General features: G+C 57.0%; 2 protein-coding genes across 2 annotated transcripts in view; both read left to right on the forward strand.

The window, feature by feature from the left end:
- The window catches only part of Timp2 (TIMP metallopeptidase inhibitor 2), a 46,747-nt gene extending 19,477 nt beyond the window's left edge, over window positions 1–27,270 (forward strand). Inside the window, exons 2-5 of the mRNA XM_047544302.1 lie at window positions 15,674–15,774; window positions 17,501–17,609; window positions 22,946–23,070; window positions 24,505–27,270. Coding sequence (XP_047400258.1) covers window positions 15,674–15,774; window positions 17,501–17,609; window positions 22,946–23,070; window positions 24,505–24,702 — 533 coding nt within the window. The 3' untranslated portion in view covers window positions 24,703–27,270. The remainder of the gene's footprint in view (window positions 1–15,673; window positions 15,775–17,500; window positions 17,610–22,945; window positions 23,071–24,504) is intronic.
- Cep295nl (CEP295 N-terminal like) lies at window positions 2,862–5,047 on the forward strand. Its single transcript, XM_047544301.1, has one exon. It carries the CDS (start codon window positions 2,996–2,998, stop codon window positions 4,667–4,669), a length of 1,674 nt encoding a protein of 557 aa, XP_047400257.1. The 5' UTR covers window positions 2,862–2,995; the 3' UTR covers window positions 4,670–5,047.
- Window positions 27,271–27,672: the final 402 nt, after the last annotated feature.

The following is a 27,672-nucleotide window of genomic DNA, read 5'->3' on the forward strand; positions in this document are numbered from 1 at the left end:
CAGTGTCCAGGAGGCTGTGGTGCACAGGAAGGCCAGACAGGGGCCTTCCCTTACTGGGAAGGGGGCTGTGGCTTCACTGAGGGGTGGAAGGCAACAAAGGGCAGCCCGTCTGCTCTTTGGCAGGGGCCACGTGGGGATGCTCGGAACATTCCACAGGGGTGGGAGGGCCGTGGGAGTGTGGCAAGGGGGACACTGCCCAGTGAAGGGCCTTCTGTCCAGCAGAGCCCACGTGTGTCTGGTGCAGTGAGCCCCAGTCAGAAGCATGTCCTCCCGCCTGGCCAGGGTCTTCCCCTACAGGGCTGGGGGGCCGACAACCCAGAAAGCAGGCATCCCGGGGGCCCCCTACCCCTGGCCACCTCAGCCTCAGGAAGGCAGATGCCTTGGTCATCTTCCCTGCCAGAGCTGCCTCAGGTCCAGCTGGGACCCGGTCCTGGTCTGAAGGCAGAGCGTTTGGGAGGGCACAGGGGACAGGAACAGCGGGAGGCACTGAGGACTCCGCGGTGAGTAAGGATGCACTGCACCTTAGGTGTCCTGGGGCCCCGATTTCTGGGCAGTGGAGTTGACTGATTTCCCAACTTCATCCCCAAGACCCCTAAATGTGGGCCATTGACTGAGTTTGGGGGGCACTCAAGCAGGTTGTCACCTGCTGATAAAGCTGTGAGTCAGTGGCTCCTGGCTCACAAATAGACTTTGCCCCTTGGAGTGTAGTGAGCCCCACTCCCACAGGGGTCTCCCGAGACAGCAGAGGGGCATTCACAGCAGCCCAGCTCCCTCCCCGCCTCTTTGGACACCCCTGTGGCCCCCAGAGGAAGGGCACAGGAGACCGATTCAAATCCAGCTCCTCCGCGAGCTGGGAAGGTCTCCCACGTTCACCGAGCTTCGGTTTCTTGGTGGAAGCGCTACCCTTCCTCCTGGGTGTGGAGCCAGGTGCCTGGTCACCTGGTAAGTCTGTGCTTACCTTTTAAAGAAACTGCTGGCTGTTTTCCAAAGTGGCTGCCATTTGCATTCCCACCAACGCTGCGAAGCGTCCTGGTTTCCCCGCCTCTTCGCCAACACTTGCCGTTGTCTGTCTCTTGAACTGCAGTCACTCCGCGTGTGGAGTGGCGTTCCCACACAGCCTCAGTCGCATCTGCCCGGGACCACTGCGGGATGCCTACGTACCGCCTTAGCCGTACGTCTGTCGTCTTTGATGAATGTCTACTTAAACCTTTTGCCCACTGGTGAATTAGATCCTTTGTCTTATTAGTGGTGGGCGTTGGTCAGTATTCTGGATCGGAGTCTTTTCTTGAGTCTCTGCACATCTGTGCCTGTATTTTCGCAGAAGTGCCTTTCAAAGCCGGTGGTTTGGACTCTGAGGGCCTCCAGTTTACCCACTTCTTCCTCTGCTGCTTGAGTTTCTGGGTTTGTATCTGAAGGTTCTTTGACTACGTCAAGGCCGGAAGGTGCCCTCCAGGAAGGTCTGCGACCCTTGTGATTTCATCTTGTATATGGTGTGAGGAAAGGGTCAGCGTTCCTTTTTTGCGCGTACATAGTTACAGCATGATTTTTTTTTGGGGGAAAAAAAAAGAGCAAAAAAACAAAAGTCTGTTCTTTTCCCCATTGAACCGCTGTGTCACCTTGGTGGAGACCCAGCTTTCCCTCCTGCTGTCCTGGCCTGGTGGAATGTGACACTAGCCACTGTTCTTATGTATGATTCCCGTGCATGGCCTGACTTACCAAGAGGGGCAGGGCCCTCCCCCAGAGGCTCTTCTGTCAGAGCCAGTGTCAGTGTGACCACCATGGCGTGGTGGTCTACCCAGACAGCAGAGGTTCCAGCTGTGTGACCTGCTCAAGTGTCCTCCTTGCTCCCTGCCTCGGTTTCCCCATCTGTGAACCCGGGGTGATAATGGGTCCTTCCCTCACAGGTTTACTGTACCAAAAAATGAACTGCTGGGTACCAGGTGCCCCAGGGGAGCCCGGTCTGTCAACGCTGGCTATGACGTGTTGTGCTGCTACATTCTGTCCACTGCAGCCTCTTTTGGCTGAAATTGTTAAGCCTGGTTCCACCAGGGCTAAAGCGAGTGGGTTGACCTGCAGCATGCGGGATGCAGCTGCTTCAGCTCACAAATCCAGCTGCTTCTGGCCTCGATGCCAAGCGGTGACAGACATGGGGACGGGCCCTTCCTCCCAGGAAGGCCTGACCAAGCTCGGGCCCTGGCCGATGCCAGAGACCTGCCAGAGTCCTCTGGTAGTCACAGGAAGAAGGAGCTGAGAGTTGTGAAAGGACATTCACGCCTGCTCCTTTCTGTTGGGTTTGCATGGGGCTCAAGTACCAGACGTGCACGCGCCTGCACACACGGACACACATACAGCTGCACACGTGTATCTGCAGACACCAGCATGCACACGGGCCCACGGGTCCACCGGCAGGCTCCTCCCTCCTCTGCCCCTTCCTCTTTCATGGCCCTTGGGAGGCCATGCTTCCTCCTCTGCTTCCACCCTGCCCTCCCCAGGTATGTTAGCACATGCTTCCGATTGCACCCGCCACCCCCCACCTGAACCCTAACATGTGCCTCCGTCTACACTATTGACATTTTGGCCAGCTCCTCCTTTGTCCTGGGGGCCCATTCTGTGCCCCCAAAACACACACTGCCCAGCCACAGACCAGTAGCACCTCCTCTCCAGATGCAACCCCCCAAAACATCCCCAGATGTTGAGAAATGTCCCCTGGGATGCCAAACCACACCCCATGGGAAGCAATTGTCCTAAGGGCTCTTGCCCAAGGCCTGCGACTGGGAGAGAGAGTGGGCTCTGGTGGGCAGAGGTCAGGGAGGGTGTGTCCTGCACTGAGATCCCATGTACCTTGTCTCCAGGGTCTTGCTCACTCCCGAGAACGCCCAGCGAGCGGCACGTGTCCTCCTGCCCTCGCAGGTAGCAGTGGCCTCTCTGGGCCCCAGGTGCTAGAGGCCTCCCCCCTGGCTGCAGCCACCTGCCCTTGGAAACAGAACTCACAGAAATGCAGAGAGCCATGCTGCCAAGCGCCTCGCCGGATGACGCAGTGGTGCTATTGAGGCAGAAGCACATGCTGCTACAAGTCAGGGACAAAGGAGACGGCATTCTGCAGAGGAGACCCAACCTGCAGTGGAAGGCCCAGCAGCTGCTGCGCCTGGCCGAGGAGCTGCAGGCCGAGTGGCAGGAGGCCCAGCTCTTCCAAGACCTGGAGCAGCTGTGTTCATCCCATGCGCTGGGTGGGGCGGCAGAGTGGGCAGCGAGCGTCGCAGACGAGGCCAACGAAGGCGAAGACGAAGCCCATGCTGAAGCCGACCCGGAGGAGCCCACCCAGCGAGCAGCAGAAAGAGCCCTGAGGGCCAAGGAGAAGCACAGAGTCGTCCTTCACGAACACAAGAGTCACAAGGAAGAACTGCCCAGACAGCAAGCCCGGCACCCCAAGCCCCGGAGGAAAGCAGCGGGTCCAGAGAGGCAGGGGGCTCCCAAGACCCGGGGTCTGGGTCCCGCTGAGAAGAGCAAAGGAAAGCGGGCCACTTCAAGCAAGAGCAGCCGTGGCCGGCGGACTGCAGACCCTCGGGTGGGCAGAAGCCTGAACCCACTCTTGGCCACGGCAGAAGAACTCAAGTACCTGGAGGAAAAGCAGCGAGGCCGGGAGGGGAGGAGGAGGAAGGCAGGAAAGGGGACCACCGTTCGCTTTGCCAGAGGCCTGAGGAACAGCTCTGAGGACCACTGCTCCAGGAACAGACTGGACGACTTCCAGCAGCTCTGGCCCATGGGCCCCTCCCACAAGAGGGAAGCTGTGGCCCCCACACCTCCAGACAAGCGTAGCACCAAGAACAAGTGGCAGAGGGAGCTGGAGTTCGCCTTTGAGCAGCTGTTCAGTACAAACAGGAAGCTGAAGAGGCACTTGAACCTGCACCTGGACTCGAGGCCCAGGAAGGACCAGAACCCCCAAGAGCAGGACTTCTTAGTCATGCAGGGCTGCGGCAGTGGCAGCCCACAAGAGAGGGTGGCAGAGGTGGAGACGCTGTCCGCTGGTGAGTCTGGGGACCCTGCAGAGGCCGAGGTCCCCCGGATGTCATCTAAGACCGATTTAAAACCGTCGCTAAGCAAGGCCGAGCTCCTCAAATACCATCAGGTGGCCCAACCTTCAGTGAAAGATGGAAGCCAGACATCGCTGCCCGAGGTGAGAAGCGTCGTCGAGGAAGAGGACTTGCTCTCGAGGAGCACCGAGTGTGCACACGAGGCCTCCGAGCTGGCCACACTGCTGGAGAGCACCCCCGAGCCTCACCCGCAGGAGCCCGTGCTCGGAGCCGACTGGATGGCTTTGGGACAGAGGCCGAGGATGGAGTGGAGGAGGCAGAAGCCCTCCTTTGAGTCGGCGGAGGTCCCAGACATGAGCCTGGAGATCCACTACTCGCCCCAGCTGGAGGAGGAGCGGAGAGAGCGCAGAAAAGTGCGCCTGGCCCTCCTGCGGGCCTACCCCAACAGGTACCAGACGAAGGACAGAGGGTCGTTCAGAACCTCGTCCCCCTCCAGCAGCAGCATCGTGGACGACGAGGAGAAACAGAATCAGATGATCCGTGACATCCAACTGCAGATTTCAGAGCAGAACAAGTTGCACGAGGAGTTTCTGGAAAAAGCCAGGAAGCGCTTGCTAGAGTTTCAGAGCGTATGTTGAAAGGCGAGGGTCCCACCCATGCAGAATACAGCACTGACGACGATTCTGCCTGTGGTGTGCCTGAGTCTGCCCGGCCCGTGCGTTGCCGTCTCAGAACCCTGTAGGCCTCCCTAGAGGTCAGCGGTGTGCGCCCCCATCCTCAGGCTGTCTCCTTGGCACAGATGTGGGGAGCTGTGGGGTCTGGGGAGCGAGGCCAGCCTTTCTGGTGCAGACAGGGAAGGCTGCCTCCACGTGCCTCGGGCACATGTGGAAACTCTAGGCAGAGTCCACTCTTCAGGTGTTTTAGCCGAGGAAACACTGGGACTTGAGGGGCATCCCAGGTCGGGGGGCACAGTTTCAAGAGATACATCATTTGATGCTTAGCCCCGGGCCGAGACGTTGACGGAGAGATGGCACTAAAACCTCTCTTGGCCTTGAGAATGACAAAGGCAGCTTTGCTTAATAGTACATCACTTGCTTCATTCCTGTGACCTTAATGGACAGGGGGTGTGGAGGGAGAGGGGCCAAGAAAGAGAAGGAAGGCACCCCTAGCCCTGCTGGGAGTCCTGCGGGGCTGGCGGAGTGGGGCACCTGGGGGTTGGGCCAGTTTCCTGCTTGTTGGTTTTACCTTAGACCCAGCAGCTGTGGCAGCCAGGGGCACCCCACAATGGGGAACGGGCTTTTTTTTTTTTCTTTTTTTTTTTGGCAGACTTAGGGACAGGGATAGGAGTTGACAAACTTTTTCTGCCAAGAGCCAGAGAGCAAATGTTTTTGCTTTGCCATCGACCTGTGGAGGGCACAGATATGAGTGATTTGATTTGCAGATAGAGCTGGTGGCTGGAGGTGGCCCTGGGGCCAGTTTTCTGATCCTGGGACTAGGACAGTTTCTGAGCCACCCCCTTCTCTTCCAAGGCCCTTGGATACCTTGGCACCTTGGTCTCATTGCTCCACCAACAGCCTTATTTATCTCGTGTATTTTCCAGACAATGTAATGAACGGCTGGGAGCCTGCCACCCAAACCCAAGCTCGGGCACATTTGCTGAGAAGCCACATATTTTGCCTGTTGCTGCTGCTCTTTCTCCACCCCTGCTTCCTCTGTAGATCCGTCCCTGCCAGGTGGGGGTTAGCCTAGCCCTCAGCACAGCCCTGCGTGACCAACATCATGGTGTTTGGTTTTACCTGCTTCTGGATTTTGTGCAAGGGGTTGGACGTCCCGGGGGGTCTTGGGAGCTCCCCTTTGTGTCCGTGGCACAGGAGGGTGTGGCTCGTTTTCTCCGCAGTGTAGTATGGTCCTTGGCTCTCCGAGCCTCCTTCCCAGGATCGAGGCTTCTTTTGTGTCTGCTTCTGAAAAGACAACTAGATCCCTAGTGCATTTGGATCAAAAAGTGGGTGCCAAGTAGATGCTCTTGTGGATTCATCGCATTTTTTCAAGTCCTTTTGGAAGTTTAGAACCCCACAGCTGGAGGTGGGCGTGCCTGAAATCCCATTTTCACAATTTCTCCCTGGAAGAGGTTTCCTCTAACATTTTCCAGTGATAAATCCTGAGTGCCAGACACTGTCCCTGGGGACCAACAGCAAACTACACACAGGAGTGCCGTGGGACTCAGGGTCAGTGCAGGACACAGAGAAGTGAGTAAGTGGAGTGTCTCCCTGTGGTTGGCAGGGACCAAACACCCACGGGGTGCCACACACCCACCAGGTACACGTGGCTCCGAGAAACCAGAGCCAGGTTCTGGGAGAGCCTCAAGCTCACAGAGCACTGCCGCGCTCGCTGGGACGGCCATGGTGGCAGCACAAGCCTTCTGGGTTTGGTGCTTTGTATCTTAGTCACTGTGTCCCCTGCACCCACCAGAGGCTGGGCTTTACCTGATGCCCAGCCCGGCCTACACGAATGACCTGGAGCGAGACTGCTTGCCATGAGGCAGCCTCTGAGAAGGCAGAGAGGGAGCTGCACAGTCCTGGGCTTCATGGTGACTGTGATGGACCCAGGCATCGTGAGGCCGAGGTCCCCCTGACTTGGCCTGGAAGCCGCAGTCTAAGGAGTGGACAGACTTCCCTGGGCTGGGTTATTTTTGTTTCCATTTGCGAAGGTGGTATTTGTGGCCCGCGTGTTCTAGGTGAGGAGTCGCCCCTTCTTGGCCACACTGGGCTAAAAGTAGGTGTGGGGATGGACAGCGAGACACCATGAAGGGTGACTCATCTCTGCCTGGACAGTCACACCTACACTGTCCCCTGGCAGCAGGACAAGACACCCCAGCTCCCTACCTATCTCGAAGAAGGCCGAGGGGGGACGGGCTGGCCTTTGCCTGGGCCAGTGTATGGGTGATAAATCAACCTCTCGGGACTTATTCTCCCCCCCAAAACAGATGGCCTGTCAGCAGTTCTCTGTGAAGGTGTCACGGTGCCTTCCCACCCCATCCACAGGAGCCAGCAGACCTTGGATGGCGGATGGTGGTGTGAAGGGCTGTGGGGCAACCTCCGGCTTCCCGGTCCCCACACCACGCACCTGCCTCCCCCAGGAGCAGAGCCGTGCCTGTCCTGGCGAGAACGTGGCCCTGCTGCCTGACAAGGGCTTGGTGACTCCGCGAGGTGTTGACATCTCTGCTTCCTCCTGAGCCCTGACTGCACCTCTGCCCTCGGGCGCGGCTCTGACCACCCCTCTCTCCACTGCTCCTTCCTGACACAGCTGCGGGGGTGGAGGACACCTCCTGGCTCCTGCTTGTGCCTCTCTGGCGTCCCTAAGTCCTCCCCAGAGTGATGGACCCCGGACGGCCTCGTGGGACCTGGAGGGCAGGGTCCAGCCTGGGTTCCCGTGGCTCCCCTGCAAGCTGCCTGGCCTCGCCCAGCCTCGTTTGACTGTGACACGGGGGCAGTGCCTCTGGAAGGGCACGGGGCTCCCAGAGGTGTTCACGGAGAGCACTGGGTGGCGGGGAAGACCCCAGACGGGGAGTCTGTGCTGCTCCTGAAGCACTCTGGTCTACTGTGTGGGCCTCGCCAGAGCACTGTGTTCTAGAACTCCCTGCTGGTTGGTGCTCTTGTTCCCATGCCTGGGGACAGCATCCCTGTCCCCTCTACTCTCTGCATTACCAGGACAGCCATCCACTCACTTCCTCACACCCCTGCCCTGTGGGTCCTTCTCCCCAAACCACAGCAACTCAGAAAGGCCTTCACAGCAGACCTGGTGGTGGACAGGGTTCCCTGTCTGACTGAGAGGTTTGCGGGAGAGCAGCAGAGCCGTGCGGCCACTGAGTCCACTGTCCCCAGGTTGAGGGCAGACCCATGGAGAGGGCAGAAGCCAGGACGAGAGACCAGGGTGCCCCCGTCTGCTGTTCTGAGGGTCGGCGTAGGTCCTCCCTCCTCACACTCTCCTCCCCCACCAGCCACGTGTAGCCAGAGTGCCCACGCTGGCCCGCAGGACCTCACGTGTGGAAGAAGATGGGAACACTGAGTTTTTAATGCTGGAGGTGGGACAGGGACCCTGCCTCTGACCTGCAGTAGTTCATCTAATGAGCGGAAAGTGGCAACCGAGATCAGGTCAAGACCTCTAAAATGATGTGGGTGTTGTGGGGCCTCCAGCTGGCCCCTGGAGGACCAGGGTGGACGTGCAGCCCCTGGAGCAGCCGGGTGCCTTCTTGTACCATCCTGCATTCTCCACCTGCTCGGGAGGGCTGCGCTGAGGAGGAGTGGTCAGTGAGCCGGAACAGAGCTGGTCCTCCCTCACGGCAGCCTGGGAGGGTGGGCCGCATGCCCAAGGGCCCCACACAGGCCAGGGCTCTCGAATGGTCAGTGTAGACCAGGCCTGAGACAAGAATCCAAGGGTCCAGCCCTCGTGGGTTTGCTTCCTAAATGAGTCAGCCGATGAGGAATGGTGACCGCCCACGGCCACACAGCACACAGCAGCCGTGCGAGGAGAGGACCCTGCTCTGCTGAGCTGCTGCCCGGCCCCTTCCTCGCCCGTGGTCAGGGAGGGACCGCTGGGGGCGGGGGCTTCCCTGGGCACCTCTCCAAGCTCTCTCTGCCTCCTGCCCGCCTGGGCTCGGGCTTGGCTGTGCGCAGGGTCCTGGTGGAGGAACCGCAGAGCCCAGCTCCCTCCACAAAGCCCCACTGTTCTGCAAACCCTCCCAGGAGCGCTGCATTTTTTTCAAATGATTCAGCAGCACGTGAACGGGAAGGGCTGGAGCCCAGGCTCTGGCACGAGATCCCGCTAGCCTGCAGGGAGAAGGGAGGAAGGGTGGCAGGGCGTGGGCTGGGGTCCTACCAGGGCTGCAGGGAGGGGCGGGCTCGCTGGGAGGCTGGGTGGAGTTGCTGTCTCTGTGTGCAGCTGAATCTCTCTTATAGAGGTTCCCTTCTGCTCCCCTCGGGGAGCCAAAGCAAATGGGCAGGAAACGGAGACAGGAGAGCTGGTCTCCATGGAGACGGGCAGCCAGTGGACAGCTGCTCACGTGTGCACTAGAATCCAGCAGCGGGCAGGGAGCCTGCGCTGGGCAGGCCTGGCAATTCCCCAGGGGCCAGCTTGTGGGCATCATGGCCCAGGGCCGCATGCCCCTGCTCTGCCCCTCGCACCCACATCTCTTGTCTTGCCCCACCCTCAACCCGCCCCCTAAAATCTGTCTGCTCTAATTCCCGTTCTAGGCTTTTCTCACCCTGGCCTGAGTCACTATGGCCAAGTCTTGTCCTTACCCTGGACATGCACGACCCTGCCCCAGAGCTGGGGCACTGTTTAGATCCTCCTAAGGGGTCTATCTACTCCGTTTCCCACTCCCCAAAAAACCCAGTTGCTGGGTCCTGGAGCAGGTCTGGGGTATCTGCAGGAGAGTCTGGTCTCTCAGCAGCTGCAGAGAGGGAAGAAGCCCTGGGTCCCACCACCACTGTGGGGCTGTCTGAATTACTGACAGGCCCTTTCCCCCTCATTTCCCTAAAAGAAATGGACTTGCAGGAGGTCTGTTCCTCCACTGACCCCAAAGGGCTGGGCTCTGAGGTCCCAGAGTGGGCAGAGATCAGAGCTCAGGAGAAGACCCCAGTGTGTACCAAAGACCCCGGGGGGACGGTAAGCCAGAGGCAGCAGGTGGAGCCTGCGCTGCGTGTTCCTGTGACGCCCCAGCTGCTCTGCTGCACTGCACCTGTGTACAGGTGTGCTTCTGCAGAGAGGGGCGGGGCCTCCAGACCTGTGAGCAGAGCAGGCTGGTCCTTATGGCCCAGGCCCCTGTCCTGATCACCAGCTGCCCATCCCTGCTGTGGCCATCTCTGCCCCTCCAGCCACAAGGCCAACTGGTCCTGCTCACAGAGTGGACACCATCCCAGCAGAGAGGGCCCAGTGCTCCTTACTGTGCCCCACACACAGCCCAGCGAGACGACTGTCACACGCCCCTCGGATCCTAGCCACCCAGAGCAGCACCCTGAACAATGTAGCCCTTTTATTGCAAAGTCAGGAGCTGTGTGACTGGACTTCTGTCCCCAGCTGAGGGGTGGACCCTGGGAGTGGGAAGGTGGGGCACTGTTTCCCTCTCCAGACCCTGCCTTTGAGAGTCTGTAGCTGGCTGGGGTGGAGGCACCCGGGGCCCATCCCCACAAAAGAACTGGATCTTTGGACAAATTAATCCAGATTCCAAGGTCAAGCAGCCTCGGCCAGGCTGAGGAGCCATTTGGTGGTGTGATGTTCCCCCTAAAGAGACAAAAGACTGATCCCAAGTGGCAGCCTGGGGGTCTGGATCTGGTTTTAGATGGTGATAGGATTTTGCCTGCTCAATGTGGTGTGAGATTAACTGACCAGGCATGTAGCGCCTCTGTCCCCGGGGAGTTGAGACAAAGGGTGTGTAACTCACAGTCCCCCCAACCAGCAGCACCCCCACCCTGCAAAGGCCATTGAATCCTCACCCAGAGGAGGTTAGTGAGTGAAGGTCAGGTTTCATCTGTAAGAGAATGTCATTTTACCTTCTCTGAAATGGTTGGCATGTGATTCTACTCAGGGACAAGGAAATGGACCAGCTGACCCTGGGAGGACATCTGCAGCTGGACCCACAGTTACTGCATTTGCATCTAAGAGTGTGGAGTCCTGAGGGTTGGCCTCTGGCAGCTCGCTGCTGCCCCCTGTGGGTGTTCTCTCTCTCTGGCTAACTCCCACCCAGCCTCAGCATCAGAGGGACCCCACCCACTGGCGATTTGGGCAGCAGGTTCTTTGTCCAATGTGTGGAGACATTGGACAAATGTCTCATCTCACCTCCAGTGGGCCATGAGTGGGAGGGGTACTTCCCTCAGGGGCACCCCTCCCAGGGAGCAGCAGGGGCTGAAGAAGAGGGCGGGCAGGCTTGAGGGGACAGCGCCCTCTGCTGACCCTGAGCAAATGCAGCCTCCGTCTGCACCTGCTGGTGGGCAGGTCGTGGGGCCCAACTCTGACTTTCATCTGGACAGGTGTTTCTCGGAACCCTGGAGATCCTGTATCTACTGGGCAGACAGGTGGTTTGGAGGGACGGTGGACCACTGTCCCTTCTTTTTCCCAGAAGCTTGGCCTCAGTCAGGCCGTGGGCTGCACAATCTGGTACCTAGAGCACACAGGCGCCGGGACTTGGGTGTCAAGAAGTTGGGTCTGGGGCTGGGGAGATAGCTCAGTCGGTAGAGTGCTTGCCTTGCAAGCACAAAGCCCTGGGTTCGATCCCCAGCACCACAAAAAAAAAAAAAAAAAAAAAAAAAAAAAAAAAGAAGTTGGGTCTGTAGCTCCGCCGGTGCTCCGAGAGCCCATGCCCCAGAAGAGCAGCCCCAGAGGGAACTTCCATAGGATGTATCCACACCTATACGGTATGGGATTCCGCCAGAGAGCAGCTGGCCCACAGAGAAGTACAAGGAGCCAAGTAAGAAATAAGCAGTTTCTAACTGGCAGTTCTCCTTTGGGTCCGACTACCAAAGTGGATTATGGGCACAGTTTGTTTTTATTTCCCCAGGAACTTCCATGGTTCTTCATGAACACAGTAGGCTTCAAAAGATGTTGGTTGTATGTGTGACTGGAGGGCACAGTGACCCTGTGTTGGTGGGAGCAGAGGGGACAGATGGGAGAGCTGTAGCTCCAGAGCCCTGGGCTCCTGGCTGGCCTGGTCCTGACTGTATCGGAGGCTAGTTACAGCCCATCCTGCGGCCCATCCTCTTTGTACTGTCCAGCAACCTTGACTTTCCATCACCAGTTCTTTTCCACCCCTGTTCTGGTCGGGTGCCCTGGGGATTGTTTTTGCAGGCTCCTCGAGGGGGAAGTGACATCATGTGGTGTCCTCAGCCCAAGGGATGGGGGCAGGGGCTCTGCGGTTGCGTGTGCTTTGAATTAAGTCAATGGCGTATGTTCCAGTAGCCAGCATCTGGCAGTGAACTCATCAGCCAGTGTTTCACCCTTGATCTGAAACCCAGATGTTGTGTTAACAGCAGAAGAGAAAGAAGAAAAAGCAAGATCTGGGCCTTTCAGGGTGGGGGGCATGGTTTTGGTCACAAAACAGAACAAGAATCTTAACAAAGGCTCTCGTCCCACTGCTGCCTCCTGTCCCTGGGTGCGGGGCGGTGGAGGCCTGTGCGTGGCAGGATGTGGGCTGACCCCAGCATATGGCATGTGCCCCTGCCTTGGGTTTAATTCTGCCCAGGGTGGGGTCTCTGCGATCCCCCAGCCCTAGCCTGTAAATGGCCTGGGGCTCAGGGAGGGCCTCCCTCTTTTGGAGTGGCCTGCTTTCCTCTGCAGCCCTGGCGGTCCATCCTGGAGCCCACAGCGATGACCAGTGCGTGCACGTGCTTCCGGAGGACTCTGTCTCCTTCCCTTTCTGCCATTGCAGTGGAAACTCTGCTTCCTGATTCCCTGTCTGTCTGCCTGCTGGTCTGGGGCCAGGTCTGCTGGTGCCTTTCACAGGCAAGACCCTCAGCGTGCCCCTTCTCCACCTGTCGTTCCCGGTGGGCAACTGCCCCGACGGGTACCGCTGAGATTCCTCTTTGTGACAGGCGACAGGTGCTTGTGAACCAAAGCCGCGTCAGCCCAGCCCACATCCGGGGGCTGTGCCTCAGGGAAGTTCCTATAGAACTGCTTCTTCTAGGCCTGGCTTGTTCCTCCTTTGCTTTCCTTCACTTGGTCTCTCATTTTGCAACGTGGAGGAATGGTTTTCCTCCCAGAATTCAGAGAGACCCTGAAGAACCTGAATTCTGGGTCCCTGTGGATGTGCGGAAGCAGCCCAACTGGGAATGGAGATTCTTGCTGTCTGCGCCACTTCCCTGCAAGCCCCTGGTGGCCTTGGTTAGGCTTCTGGTTTCACCCTGGACTTCAGTTATCTTCTGACAATTAAAAAAAAAAAACAAAAAAAAACTGTATAGTCCGCAGCCTGAAATGCAGCAAGCACCCTGGGCAGCTGCCTCCCATCCAGACCCTGGGAGCGCATTCGGCACGCTAAGGCCCAGGCCCTTGGTGCCTCTGCAGCAGGAGGGCTGCTTTCACGCGCAGGGCAGGACCATCTGCTGTGCTCTCTCTGGGGGCTGCTTCTGCTGAGGCTGGCGGGTGCCATGTGCTCTGCACGATGCCACACACTGGTCCTTGGACCCCCACCACAGCCTTATGAGGTGTGGGGATTGGTTGCTGGGTCCCTTTCACAGGAAGTCAGAGAACTGCTCTGAGACCACAGAGCTGAAAGGTGACTACTCAGGATCCACCCCTGAAATGGCCTCTTTCAAATAGGGACACAGACCTGCCAGGAGCCGCAGGGACTTTTGCAAGAGGCCGGTGCTTCGACCTTCTTGCGAGGGACAGCATGTGGCCTTTTGGTTGTTTGGGAGTGATCTGGCTTGTTTCTGACTGCCAGTGGGCCATTTATTGATACCTTTGTGCATTAAGCATTGTACCAGGTAATGGGCCACCAAAAATAACTCCAAAAAGCGCCCAGAGCAGGCAGAGTTGGGTGCTCTGCTCCTGCTGGATTCTGCCGGTCTGTTCCTGAGCTGAGGGCGCGTTGTAAAGAGCGCGGAGACGGAGTTAACTGGCAGGCTTGCTGGTTCTCGTACGCGCTTTTTGTGCAGCACTGCAGTAAGGCATGTGGATGAGGCTGGTAGAAATAGGGACCCAAGGCAGCCCACCTGGGTTGCTGGCCAGTTCCGGCCGACCGATGTGTGTTGGGTACTGGCTGTCCCATGGTGAGAGCCTAGCCCCAAGCAGACAGGTGTCCAGGTGTTCACAGCCATGGGGAGTACACTAAGCGCTGCAAAGGACGAACTCTCCCAGAGGAAGACAGGGAAGGGCTACTTTAGCTGGGTCTTGAGGGATGGTTAGGTGTTCTCCAGGCGGGGAGGGGAGATGGCATTTGGGGCAGAAGAAACTTGCCCCTTTAAAGGTGCAAGCACCCCTGGGATTGGGTGACGCAGGGCAGTAATGTGGGTTGGGGGCACAGCAAGACCAGCATAGGGATTACTGGGCGGTGGCAGCCCAGGTACCTTGTTGGCACCAGGTGACAGAGGGTCTTGTGTTTTAAGCAAAGGTGGTGGGGAGCCAAGGAGGAGGTTTGAGCTGGAAGGGACGGGCACATACGGACACCAGGCTGCAGCGAATGAGGAAGGTGGGAGGCCCGGGACTGAGGGCAGGGTGCCTGTGCTGGGGTGGCCTGTCAGGTGGCTTCTCCCAGATGTGACTTTTCAGGGTGAGGCCTGGCTTAGCCTGGGAAACAGGAACCTGTGGCCTGGGCCAGCTATGACTCAGCTTTGACACAAGAAGAGAATGGGGCTCAGGCCTGGGTGGGGCTGTGGCTGTGGTGCAGGGCTCTGGGGTGAGGCTGGGATCCGAGCGTATATCTGGGGTCTGAGGAATGGACACTGATGGAGCTCCCACGTGCCTGGACCTCCCTGCCTCTGTGGGAAAGGACAGCCTTGGCCAGGAGTTCCCAAGGCACTTAAGCTGACCCCTGGAGGGTGGACGAGTCTCTTCCTTATCTCTGTTTTACTGACATGCAAAATAACAAAACACTGGCCCAGAGTGACTCCGGCCACCGCACTTTGGAAGGCAAAGCCATTAAAACAGACCATGCCACACACAGATAACCTTGAAATGGGAAAAGAAGGGCCCTGCCTAAGCAACATGGACTGCTGGTCCAGAACTCTGGCTCCCCAGGAAGAGAGTAGCCTCAAGCTCCAGAACATTCTGGAACCTTCCCAGCCCAGTCCTTCTTGTTGTATCTGGGCTGCTCTTTCTGTCTGGCCTCCTTCCTCGGCGTCTGTCCCTTGGGTTTGCCAGCCCCACCTGCAGACATTTCCTGACACAGTCTGAGCCCTGTGAGTTACGGCACTCTGACCCCTTCTCTGTCACGTCCCACACAGAAGACATGTCACTCTCAAGAATCTCCCAAGGGACATTTTCCAGGGAGACTTGTTTTTCTGTTTTGGTTTTGTGTGTGTGTGCGTGTGCTAGGGATGCAACCAGAGCCTTGCACACACTAAGGTGAGCCTTGCACACCCTGTACCACTGAGCCACACCCCAGCACCCCCGGAGAGACACTGAGGACAGATTAGTAGGGCAACTCGATAGACTGTTTAGATGTAAGACCCCAAACCTAAGTGTGCCGGGGCCTCTTGAAGGTAGGTAACTACTCCTGTGCCTCAGCCCCACGCTGTTTGCCAATAACCTACAGATGGAGGGTGGTGGGAAGGCCCCATCCTACCTGAAGGGAGGGCTGCAGGCCAGGTCATTTATTTATCTGCTCCCAGCCATCAGTAAATAGGCAACAGAAAGAAGGAGAGGAAGCCCCAAGCACTCAGGTGACATCGGCAGGGAGCTTTGGCAGAATGGGTGGCTGCCCCTGCCGTTGAAGAGATCACCTGGCATGAGCTGCTGGCAGAGGTTCTTGCTGAAGGCCCACAGGACAGGAAGGAGTCCGGTGCCAGCTGGAGTCTGGGGTTATCCGCCCCTTGCTTCGCAGGGAGGGTCAGGGCGGCCCACTCCCCCAGCACCTCGCAGGCCAGGAGGCCTTGCCCCTGGTCAGACCCTGAACTCTGGACCTCTCCTCACCTCTGTGTCTTTGTGGTTTGCAGTGATTAGGGCCAAAGCGGTCAGCGAGAAGGAGGTGGACTCTGGGAACGACATCTATGGCAACCCCATCAAGAGGATTCAGTATGAGATCAAACAGATCAAGGTAAGTCAGCCCCGCCAGCGTCCCAAGCTCTCCTGTGGGGCAAGGAGCGCCGCGGAAGGTCTGGGTCCCAGAACTCAGTCCAGCAACCTGTGGGGCAGGAAGTAAGGTCGTCCAGTTGCAGGCAGGTCTGGTTCTCCTTAATCCGTGCGTGCCTGACAGTTGGGCAGAGATGGCATAGTCTCAGCAACTTCCATTATCTCAGAAACATGTCACCTTTACTGTGTTGGGTGGTAAGTTGGTGGCACAACCTCCACGTAAGTCACCCAGGTCTGTAGCATCCATGGAGCATTCTCTGAACCTGTCCAGGCCAGAGCTGTCGTGGGCTGGGCGTCTGTCGGTAAGGACGTGGTCTTGTCTCCCATGCCCCCCGCTGAAGCAGGAGAGGAGCCTGTGCAGCAGCAGCTCCTGCGGCCCTGCATGCCCAGTGTGCTCCAGGATCTAAGAGGAAGAAGGATTTAGGAAAGAGGGTCCTGCAGCCAGGTAGCGTTAGGGAAGCTTCCCAACTGTGGATAGAAATGGAAACTGTGGGGCCAGTGCTGAGAAGACAGCACGTCAGGTAAAGGGGCCTGAGTCAGGACTGGGGGCCCATGGGGCACAGGGTGGCCATTGTTAGTATTTTTCAAAGGATCATCCGTGTCCAGGAACAGATGGGAAGAAACCTGTGTTTGAGAGAGAGAGGGAGGGAGGGAGGGAGGAAGCCCTGAGCGGAAGACTGGATGCTCTCGTGGTTGACAATGACCAACTTGGCCCTCAAGACAGAAGAAAATCCCTGGCTCCCCAGGAGGGCCAGTTTGGCAACACGGTAGTAGCTCTGTGGCCATCCATATTTAACGGTGTTACAAAAATAAAAGGTCCTAGAAAATAAATGTTATCAGAAGGCCAATGGAATGCCTAATTGTTACCTGTGGCACGTTAAGGAGGTGACCTAGTCTCTTAGTGCCTAAGTCTCCCTGTTTATGAATGGGGAAGGGAAATCCACTCTCATGGTCTCATGGGGGGATAGTAAGAGCAGAGAAGGGCCTCCAGCCCTCGGCCAATGTCCTTCACGCAGCATGGGGCCGTCCATCCCGAGGCCTTTCTTGGTAAGCTTTTGGACAGATGGTTGCTCATAACCTTAGGGAAGAATCCCTTCCATCTGGGTTTGCTTATTGCTTATTAAGACTCTTTTTAAAAAGCCCCCCGTGGGCTTCTGGGAAATGCCCTCCTACCTGGACAGCAGCTGCCTTCCTGAGGCTGTAAGTAAATCAGACATCGAGAAACCAAACTCCCCTGTCCTCGGGGTTATATCCCTACTCCTGGGGTGCCTCTCTGCTCCTGTCCTCGTCCAGTACAGTAGCCCATGCTGCATCCAACTTCTTGGGTGTGTGGGGCTTGTGGGGTCATCGAGACCTTGGGCTTGATCTTTAGCACCAAACACAAACAAAGAGCCAGAAAATTTCTGGAAATATACAAAAGTCGTGGTCCTGGAGGATGGGCCAGAATCTCTAGGATTTACATGAGCCCCTGCTCAGAGAGTCCGAAATGACCTCCAGGGGGTGCCCACAAGTACTGTCTGAGAAAGTCCCTTCCAGGTGGCCGCGGCCTGCTCTGCGAGCGAGCGGATGCGTGCCTTGGTGGAGTGGTGGGCGTCTGACCCCTCGTGTGTACCTGCCATTGCCCGTGCAGGCAGCGGGCCAGAGCAGAAGTCACAGCCCATCTCTGCAATGTGCTTTCCTTGTCTTTCCAGATGTTCAAAGGACCCGACAAGGACATAGAGTTTATCTACACGGCCCCCTCCTCCGCAGTGTGTGGGGTCTCGCTGGACGTGGGAGGAAAGAAGGAATATCTCATCGCAGGTGCGTGGCAGGGAGCTTCCTGCCCTGACGAGTCAGTGCTTCCCAGCGTCCCTTTGTGTCCTCGTCCCTGAGGAGCAAGCCCCTGGCATTGCCCTGCAGGGCAGGGCTGGCCAACGGAGAGCTGCTCTCCTATCTCAGTCCCGCGCTGAGTGGCCTCTGCGGGGGAAAAGCCACTGTGTTCCGGGCCCACACCTGCTTCCACACATACCCCACCGAGACCACTCTTCTGGGGAGTCTCACAGCCTCCCTACCACGGATGTGCCAATGTGATCCCCATTTTACAGATGTGGGAAACTGAGAGGGAGAGGTTGGCCCAGCGGCCCCGGCTGCTGTCTTCCAGTTGTGCGAGCCGTTTGGTATCAGTGGCAGCTTGAAGCTGGCCAGGGTGGAGCATCTCTACCCCAGAACCCAGCAAATGCCTCACATTGAGCTTTTCCTCCCAGGAGGGCCAGTGGCTAGACGTTCCCAGCCCTGGGACGTCACTGCTGGGGGCCATGTCCCTGGGCTGCCCACCCGTCATGGTGGGGCCTGGGTTCCTGACCAGCACATTCTGTTGCTTTGCTCCGTTGGTCCAGGTTTTAGAATTCTTATCACCCCCATGCCTCACCCCGTGGTCCTCCTTTGTGCTGTCCACTGGGCTTCCCAGGGAAGCTTGTGGAACCCTGAGGCCCAGGCTATACACAGACCAGTCGAGCAGAACCTGCAGGCTGGAGTTCAGGCGTTGGTGTTTCCACGGCGTTCCCAGAGCATCCGGTGTGCAGCCAGGGCTGAGAGCCAGCTTCTGACCAGGGCCTTCCCTGCCCTGTCCTCAGTCACAGGCAGAGCCTCCTTCCAGAGGTGGCCACCAGTGGGTCAGCACATGCTCGGGAGGCTGTGCCTCAGCAGCGGGAACAGACCCTCTGGATGCTCTGTTCATCTCCCGGGGTCCTCTGCAGTCAGCCAGTCCTGCCCCTTGCCCAGTGTCCCTGAGCACTGGACCTCTGCCCCTTCTTTTGTGGGATGGAGAGTCCAGCCCACATGGCCCTTTGGGTGGGTCCTTGGGAGGGACTACGAGCTGGGTTACATCCAGCAGTTGGGAGTCCTGACTCACAAGGACTGCTGGGGACATGGCTCAGGCTTCTGCTGTGTTCCACGTACCCCAAGAGCTCGAGGAAGCTGCAGGCAGCAGAGCGGGCGAGGGCAGAGCTGCTCAGGGCCTCGCCTGTGGGCCACCGTGGGTGATCACTCTGTTTTCCTTGCCTGGGGGAACATGGTAGGAAAATCAGTTTGGCTCACCCCTTTTCTGGAAGAGACAGGCTTCTGTGTCCTATTGAAGCCTGTGAGTCAGTTGGTGCAGACGCCAGACTGCTTCACTGGCTGCGCAGACGCCGCCATCTCCTCTCACACCCCATCTTCCACCTGTCCATCAAAACCTCCTTCACAACTGCCATGTGTCCTGTACTGTCCCATCAAATTGTCCCCAGTCTCAGCAAGAAGACAGCTGTACAAATAACACAACATTTTTTTTTTTTTGGTACTAGGGATTGAAGCCAGGGCTGCTCTACCCTGGGCCACACCCCCAGCCCTTTTTATTTTTCATTTGAGACAGGGTCTCCCTAAGTTGCTAAGGCTGGCCTTGAACTTATGATCCTCCCACCTCAGCCTCCAAAGCTGCTGAAATTATAGGTGTGCACCACCTGGTTTTGTAGGCTTGCTAACACTTCAATCTGTCCAAACTGTAGTACAGATAAAAAGCATTCAAAAGGAGTCACTCAGGAAATGCATGCCTGCCGCTTTGTACTACCTCCGTTTACTACTGAAGGCAAGCACATTACACAGGGCACATTTTCATTTCCTAAGTGCCATGGAGTATAAGACAGATCAAAGACACTTCTAAACTGTGTGGCATGCTGTTTAAAAATTGCAGTAAAATGTTGCAATGTAAACTGACCATTGCAACCGTGTCTGAGTGCACAATTCAGTGCCTTTAAGGACATTCACAGTGCTACGTGACTCTCACAGTCCATTTCCTGCATTTCTTCATCATCCCAAACTGAAGCTGTCCCGTTAGCCGAAAGCTGCCCCCCGCCCCGCCTTCTGCTGTCTGTGTGAACCGACTACTCTAGAGACCTCACCCAGCGGATTGAGCCTGTTGGTATCTGGCCTGTTTCCCGGGGCACAACGTCCCCTGGTCCATCCTTGTTGCAGCATGTGTCAGAACTGTCCTTTTTATGAACCTCCACTTTTAAATTTTCAAAACCTGTGATGCTCTTCTGCACGGGACCCTGTGCACGATTTTCCCTTGTTAGCATCTCTCCCGACTCTGACTGAGGCACTGCTCAGCATCTCAAAGAAGCACTCCAAGGTTTCCAGGCTGATGCAGAATCGGTGGTACCCAGCGGCAGGGGTGCTGGCACACACGGAATGGCTGGCATAATGCAGAGGTGGAAGCCAGTCCTGCGAGGTGCTCTGGAAACACCTGTGTCAGCTCGAACTCGGGCCCGACACCTTGGCCAAGTGACGTCACCTGTGGGCACCTCCCAGGCCTGTTGGTGGACTGGGGACAATGACAGCAGTGTCTGCCCCCACAGTGGGTGTGAGGAAGAAAGCGGGGATCACAGAGGAGCCAGTCCCCTGGGCAGGCCTTATGCAGGGCAGGTGATCATTCATTTCTTAGGGTCGAGGTGGCGGCAGCCTGAGTGCGGGTCCCAGCACTGAGTGAAAAGCCTAGGAGCTGGGGCAGTGCTGGCCCTGGGTGGAGGAGGAGCCGGGTGGCAACACAGCAGAAGCAGGGGACGGCTCTGCTGGGCGCATCCCCAGTAGGAAGCTGTCCTCAAAAGACGCTGAGGCGGGAGAGCGCCTGGGACAGCATGGGGTGTCCTTCTCGGCTGCTCTGGTCTCCCCGCTGAGGACCGTTCTTTGGGACAGCTCAGTGACGAGACTGCATCGGCCAGGACGCTTAGCTTGGTCCTCCTGTCCTGGGAGGGAGCAGGAGTGTGGTCATGACTACCTGTGGCTCGCTCAACCCCTGGCGGAGAAGACTCTGGGATCCGGCTCCCCACGTGCACAGCTCCGTCAGGGGACTCCAGGCTAATCTGGCCTTCTCTTCCTGAGGCGTGGAACCTATTTCCAGTTCTCTGGAGTCAGGATGGGCCCCTTAGTCAGGGGCTAACCAGAAATCACGGGGCACAGTCAGCCTCTCAGCTCTGGCTGTGGCCCCGGGAGCGACCGCAGGGCCCGAGGCGGCCCATCTCCTCCTGGCTGGTGACTCAGCATCACATGCCGGAGTCGGGCACCGCGAGGCCACGTTCAGAAACTCCTATAGAATGGGCTGTAATTTTCTTCTCCAGTCCTCTTCTCCTCTTCTCTGAGTGGAAAAGTAAACATACAAGTCTTAAATACACATTTTAATTAATTCCTGTTTTTCTGTATCCAAGGCTCATGCTTTGCTTTTTTCCAAGACAGACATAAGTAGAATGTGGCAAGAGATGTTCATGTCGTAGAAGCCCAGCCGAGTCTTAATCATGCTAAAGGGGTCCTCTTCTGACATCAGAGAGGGCACCTTGGCCCAGCAGCAAAGGCCGTTGGAAACTGAATTTGCATTTCATTTGCGCTTCCTGCCTTTCCTGATCTTCTGTGGAAGCTGTGATTGGCAGTGGAAGACTGAAACGCAGAAGAAGAAGCAAGAGTGTTACAAGTGCCCATAAACCTAGTCAGGAAGCTGTTAGTGAGCAATTAATCACTCACTAAGGAACCGTAGGTAGAAAGGGGCCACAGCAAAACCTTCACCTTCGTACCTTTGTGCTCGTGATCCGGTTAGGGAGCTAGCTGCGGGAGAGGCAGATGGCACTGTGGGGTGGGGTGCGAGTGCTAGCTGAGTGGTCAGTAGGGATCACCACAGAGGTGTGCAGGGCACAGCCAGGAAAAACTGGAACGATGACCAGGCTGGGTGAGAAGGAGCGCCAGTGCTCCCGTACAGGTGGGAGGTGCCAGGGGACATAGGGATGGGCCACTTACTACCTCTATTTCACTCTTGTCTACTCCCAACTCATAGGAAATGACCTCAGGTCGAGAGAGGAAGAGTCAGGTACCTATGTTTGAACTGCATGAGGCCATTTAGACGCTTTTCTTTTTAGGTTATAGGATTTAGCATAAATGACACAGTAATAATATTCTTTTTGTTTTGTTTTGCTCGGTCCCGTGGACTAATCTCAGGGGTGCTCTGCCACCACGCTACATTCCCAGCCTCATATATATATATATATATATTGCAGGTGGGGGTGGGTGGTGGTTGTGTGTGTGTGTGGCCTTTTTATATCTTGAGTCAGGGTCTTGCTAAGATGCTTGGGATCCTCCCGCCTCAGCCTCCTGAGTGGCGGGGATTACAGGCCAGTGCCACTGTGCCTGGCAGTGATGCTGCTTCTTGATCCTCTCCTTCACCAAGTGTCATACAGATCTCAACAGATGAAAGGGCACGTTGAGCTCGCAGAAGTAAGAGCGTGGGAGCTCAGGCGCAGGGGGTTGGCGGCTGACCCAGCAGGTGTCGCCGGTGCCCACCGGGAGCCCCGCACAGGCCCTTTGTACTTCCCAGGCTGTAGAGCGCGGCCTCGCCTATTGGTGATGGGCGTGTGGCCGGCCAGCTGCGCCCCAGGTCATCAAGTCGGTGCTGGCGCTTGGTGAGGCAGAGGTGCTCCCATACAGCTTCAGCTCCTTTCCTCTCAGGGCCTCTCTGTGGGCTCTGCCAGGCTCTTGACAAGGCGCCATGGTAACGAGAGCAGGAGCAGTTTTTAAACAACCTCCAGAGGCGCCGGTAGGTTCCATCACTCGCTGGAACACTCTTGTTTGTTCTTTTTCTCCTGTGTGGCTAATGCCAGCCTGTCACCAACAGGATGTCTTCAGCAAACAGAGGGAGGGAGCAGAGGCGGGAGTCCAAGGAACAAGCAAGGAACAGCGCCTCCTTGTGCCCCATGAAGGGAAGTTAGAACAGATCTCTCTAAAAAAAAAAAAATTCCACGTGTTTGCTCATCGGAGAAAAATGCCCGGTTACAAGCTTGACATCAAATGGGAGAAATGCCCACGAGTAAATATGACTTGGTGACAAGCAAAAGAGGAAGCAATATGACCTACGTCCCTCGCTGTTCCTTGTGTAGATCTGCCTGCGTTAGAGTGTCGGAAGGGAGTGGATCCACCCAGCAGCAGATCATGAACATGGGAGCTTTTTTTCCCTTTTCTTTATTTTTAACTGTCTGTGTGTTCACAGAACTAAACCCCAGCACCCCTGAGCTGCTCCCAGGTTTGGGAGGTGGGAGGAAGGAGGGCATCTCTCCCTGAGCATGGCGATTCCCATCTGTCCACAGGAAAGGCTGAGGGAGACGGCAAGATGCACATTACCCTCTGTGACTTCATTGTGCCCTGGGACACCCTGAGCACCACCCAGAAGAAGAGCCTGAACCACAGGTACCAGATGGGCTGCGAGTGCAAGGTGAGCAGACCTGCGTCCTCCGGGCTTCGCCTCGCCGCCTCCGCCTGCAAAGCTGGGGTTGGGGTCCCTGCTTCCCAGGCCCCTCAGTCCACAGGGTCCTGACTGAAGAGCTGAAGTGAGGCTGTCTGGCTGGGGACGGAGCCTTGGCCCCTGGTCCCTGGAGAGCCCTGAGCTGCATCTTTGATGAGGGACGTTTGCAGGGGAGGGAATTTGGGTGGGCGTAAGCCCAGCCTGCAGCCTCCAGCAAGTGAAGTCTGGTAGGGAGGGAATTCACGGGAAGAACGTGGTCCTACCAGTGCCTGGCCACAGACGTGCAGGTGCAAACCCTCCGTGCCTGGTCAGAGTACCTCAGCTCCACGGGCTTCCCAGCATTCCAGGCGGCTCCACTCGTAGCTCCCTCTAAACGTGGGTCCTGCAAGTCGAGGAGCTGAACACGCCTGCCTCCTGTCTGAATCTGCCCACCCGCGGGGCTGGGCAGAATTGCAGTGGAGAGAGCCCTTAGGTGCAGCCAAGGAGCGGGAGATCTTCCCCAGGGCTCCCGTCATCTGCCCCCGGTACAGGAGGCATTGCTGGGGCATCCCTCCATGTTCCCAGGAGCTGCTGGCCCAGCCAGGCTCAGGAGTGGCCTGTGCCGGTCAGAGCTGACCGTGGGGCCTCCTCCCCTTCCTGCTGGTGCCCACCCTTAGCTTGGGTAAGGTGTAAATTGCAAACCCGTGGTGTCAACCACATGCATGCCAAGCACACTCCTCGGCACCCAGCATGACATCAAAAGCCAGCTCTTCCTTCGTCTCTGCATGGCCACAGAGGTGCTTACCCTCTTGTAGCTGCGAGTTCCTTGCAAAATGCCGGTTGCTTGTCATCTCGGGGCTCATGCCTGAGAGTAAGGAAGGGACTTCTTATCTGACTGGAATCTGTCTCCAGAATCTTTTTTTTTTTTTCTTTTAACTGGGGATTGAACCAGGAGCACGGAGCCACATCCCCAACCCTTTTTTATTTTTTATTTTGAGACAGGGTCTTGCTAACTTGTTTAGGGCCTCGTTAAGCTGCCCGGGCTGTTCTTGAATCGGTGATCCTCCCACGCCAGCCTCCTGAGCTGCTGGGATGACAGGCGTGCACCAACGCCCGGCCCGTCTCTAGAAATGTGTAAGACCCTTTCTGCTGCTGCTGCTGCTGCTGGCCTTGTACCTCTAGGAGGGCAGGCTAAGCTGAAGCTGTCTTGCTAGAAGGTGGACAGGATGGCAGGAGGGGAGGTGCGCAGGCTTCCCCTAGGGCTGGCCTTCCCCAGGCGGGCGCCTGCCACTCCTAGAGAGTGTGGGACTCAGCAAGGTTGCTGTCCTTGAACGCCTTTGGGGGCACAGAGCTGGGCTCCGGAGGTGCCGCCCAGTGGCCTCGGCCTTTCTCCTCCCTGACTACATTGCGTGCATGTGCCCCCAGATCACGCGCTGCCCCATGATCCCGTGCTACATCTCCTCGCCGGACGAGTGCCTCTGGATGGACTGGGTCACGGAGAAGAACATCAACGGGCACCAGGCCAAGTTCTTCGCCTGCATCAAGAGAAGCGACGGCTCCTGCGCGTGGTACCGCGGGGCGGCACCCCCCAAGCAGGAGTTCCTCGACATCGAGGACCCGTGAACAGGGTGACAGCAGCCCTGTGGCCAAGCAGAAAGCCCCCAAGGGTTTAGACTGGTCCAGCTCTGACATCCCTTCCTGGAAGCAGCATGAATAAACCGTCATCCGAGTGGGTCCACATTAGTGTGATTCTGCCCCCCCATTTTCCTTCTGAACACGCTTGTGGGTCTGGAGGGAGAGGTGGGCCAGGGTCCCTCCCATGCTCCCTCCGTCCGCTGCCTGGGCACCGTGTGTCTCAGTCTTCGATTCCCGGGCGCAGGCAGGGGTGGGACCCACAGACTTCCTGCCCAGGCCTCCTTGTCCCCATCACAGATGCCAGGCGGGCAGGCAGCATGCAGGGGTCTCCCCAGCCTGGTTAGGGTGGAACCTGGAAATGTGTGTTTTGCAGAAACGTTTGAGGGTCGTTGCAAGACTGTGTAGCAGGCCTACCAGGTCTTTGTCATCCTGAGAGGGCATGTCCCTTGTGTTCTGCAGTGGCCACCCCTAGGGCCTAGGGTGTAGTCCCAGCCCCCTGCAAGCGCCCTCCATCTTCCCTGGGCCCATCACACACTCCCAGCACCTGTGACTCCCTGGAGGCCAGGAGAGGCCCTGTAACTGGTGGCCCGTCCTTGGAGGACCCCCTTAGTCCTGGGAGTCTGCAGAATTCCTCCCTCAGGGCCTCACACAGATGTGGAGGAGGAAGCCCTCGCTGAGCCATGATGCAGCTCTGGCCAAGGCCTCTCAGTCCTCTAGGCCCTACAAGACTGCCAGGCCCCGCGCTGGGGCAGGTCCAGGGCTGGGGTGCGCGCAGCTGCTCTTCCAGTCCTCTCTTGAGCTTCTCGGGTTGCTCTGGCCTCCTTCCCATCTGCTTTCCCCAGGGCGGTGTGTGGCTGGTGACCCGGCTCCCCAAGTGTGCAAACTGAGGACATAAAAAGCTGGTCTTGCTGTGCCCCAGCAGGCTGAGCAAAGTCTCCCTCCAAGACTGACAGTCACGATTCCCTGCAGATTTCTCCAAGTGATGTCAGCACAGCTTATTAAAACGTCCCAACCAGGGCACCCAGGCAGCTTGTGTTCAGGCCCTTGGGGCACTGTGGCCTGTTTTAAGAGACATCTCATTTTTCTAAAGATGAATCATCAGACAATATGTGAACCTGAGTGGCAGGTATGCCAAGGCCTGCTTGTCTTTCTTATGTCACAAAGATTACCCACTTAAGGCCCTTCACAGGGAGCTGGGGAACCAACTTGTTCCCTAGAAATGGTCTTCTGATGCCAATAAAATAGGAGTTCAGGGAGGCAGAATGTTCTCAGTCACAGTACAGTTAGCCTGCTTTCTCCTTCGCCCCACGCTGTAAAGATGCGCTCTCCTGGGGAAGCACACGATGCAAACGCAGACCTTATGCACACGCACAGTGACACTGAGGCCAGGCGCCCTGTGAGAGTCCTTCTGCAGAATGCTTCCAATTACCCCCTAAGCCTGTTCTACTCTGCAGCGACCCTAGAGCAACCGTAAGACTCCTGACCCCCGAGGGGCGGCAGCCCCTGTGCTCACCCGGGACCTGGTCAGCACAGAGCTTGTTGACTCCCCTTTCTAGGACAGACTGGGAGAGGATCCGGGAATCAGCCCCTGCCCCAGGGGTGTTTCATGCTGTACAGTGATATAAAGTTGGTAAGATGTCATGATGGACCAGCCCATATGACTTCAGTGTAGTGCCACCACCAGACCCCGCAGTCAGTTCTGCACCTGCCCTGCCCGCTTCCTGTATGGTGATGTCCTATGTAAGATGCACTCCTGTTTCTGCTGACTCCTTCGACATCTGGGTTTGTTTCTGACGTCCGCTGTGACCATCCTGTGCTGTTTTTTTTTTTTTTTAAATTACCCTTGGTAGGTGTTAGACTTGCACTTTAAACAAACAAACAAACAAACAAAACAAAAGGCGGTGTCTGCATTGAGGAAGCATTTGACCCGGCGTGGGAAGCGTGGCGTGGTAGCTGGCCTACGGTGGAGGACCCCTTCAGGCCTTTTCTGAGCTCCTTTGCTTTTCCCACCTCCTAGCTTCTGTTCTCTGGTTCAGATATTTACAAAGGACAGGATCTTCGAGTGGGTTGCTTAGGAGAGATGGCCTTGATACTTGGATCTCTGAGCACGCTGAGGGACAGGCCTCTGGACACCTTCACGGTCGACGGCTGCAATGTATGAGTAGGTTAAGAAGCTCTCGTTCGGCATCGTTTATGTTGTATCCTAAACACTGCTCTTCTCTCCCTTTACTCTTTTCATCACGCGAGCAACTCAAAATATTTAAAATGAAGTTTACGTTGTAGTTGTTTTCAAATCTTTGCTTGATAAGTATTAAGGAATATCAGACTTGCTGCCGTAATTTAAAGCTTTGATTTTTTTTGTTTTCGTTTGGAGTTTTATGTTGCTGTGGGGGGGAGCGAAGTGTTCATACTGGGATGTGAAGCCTGAGACCCCCCTGTGCTGGGAGCACGTGAGTTGTGGAGAGTCAACTTGCAGACTGCGCATGTCTCTGCTGCTTTGTATCATTTTTGAGTGACCGCTCCGTCAATGGACAATAAACAGTATTATCAAAGAGACTGCCGTCTCTCTCTCTCTGTGTGGCTGTATCCGGCGTTCAGCACTGCCGCTCTCTTGCTGTGCTCGACAAGGGGGCCGAGCACCATCTGCGGGGCACAGGGTCCTCTATCTGAGGAAACCTGTGAGGCCAGGGTGCTTTGAGAACATGGGCTGTGGCAGCGGCAGGGACAGGCAGAAGGGAAGACAGCTTTTTTTTTTTTTTGGGTACTGGGACTGAACCCTAGGGTGCTCCACCACTGAGCCACGTCCCCAGCCCTTTTTGAGACTGAGTCTGGCTAGGTTGCCCAGGCTAGCCTCCAACTTGTGATCCTCCTGCCTCAGCCTCCTGAGTTGATGGGTTATAGGTGTGCATCACCATGCCCAGCCAGAACTATTTTAAAACATTTCCAAAAATTTTTTTA

This window comes from Sciurus carolinensis, chromosome 3, assembly GCF_902686445.1.
Source record: "Sciurus carolinensis chromosome 3, mSciCar1.2, whole genome shotgun sequence".
NCBI classification, from domain to species: Eukaryota; Metazoa; Chordata; class Mammalia; order Rodentia; family Sciuridae; genus Sciurus; species Sciurus carolinensis.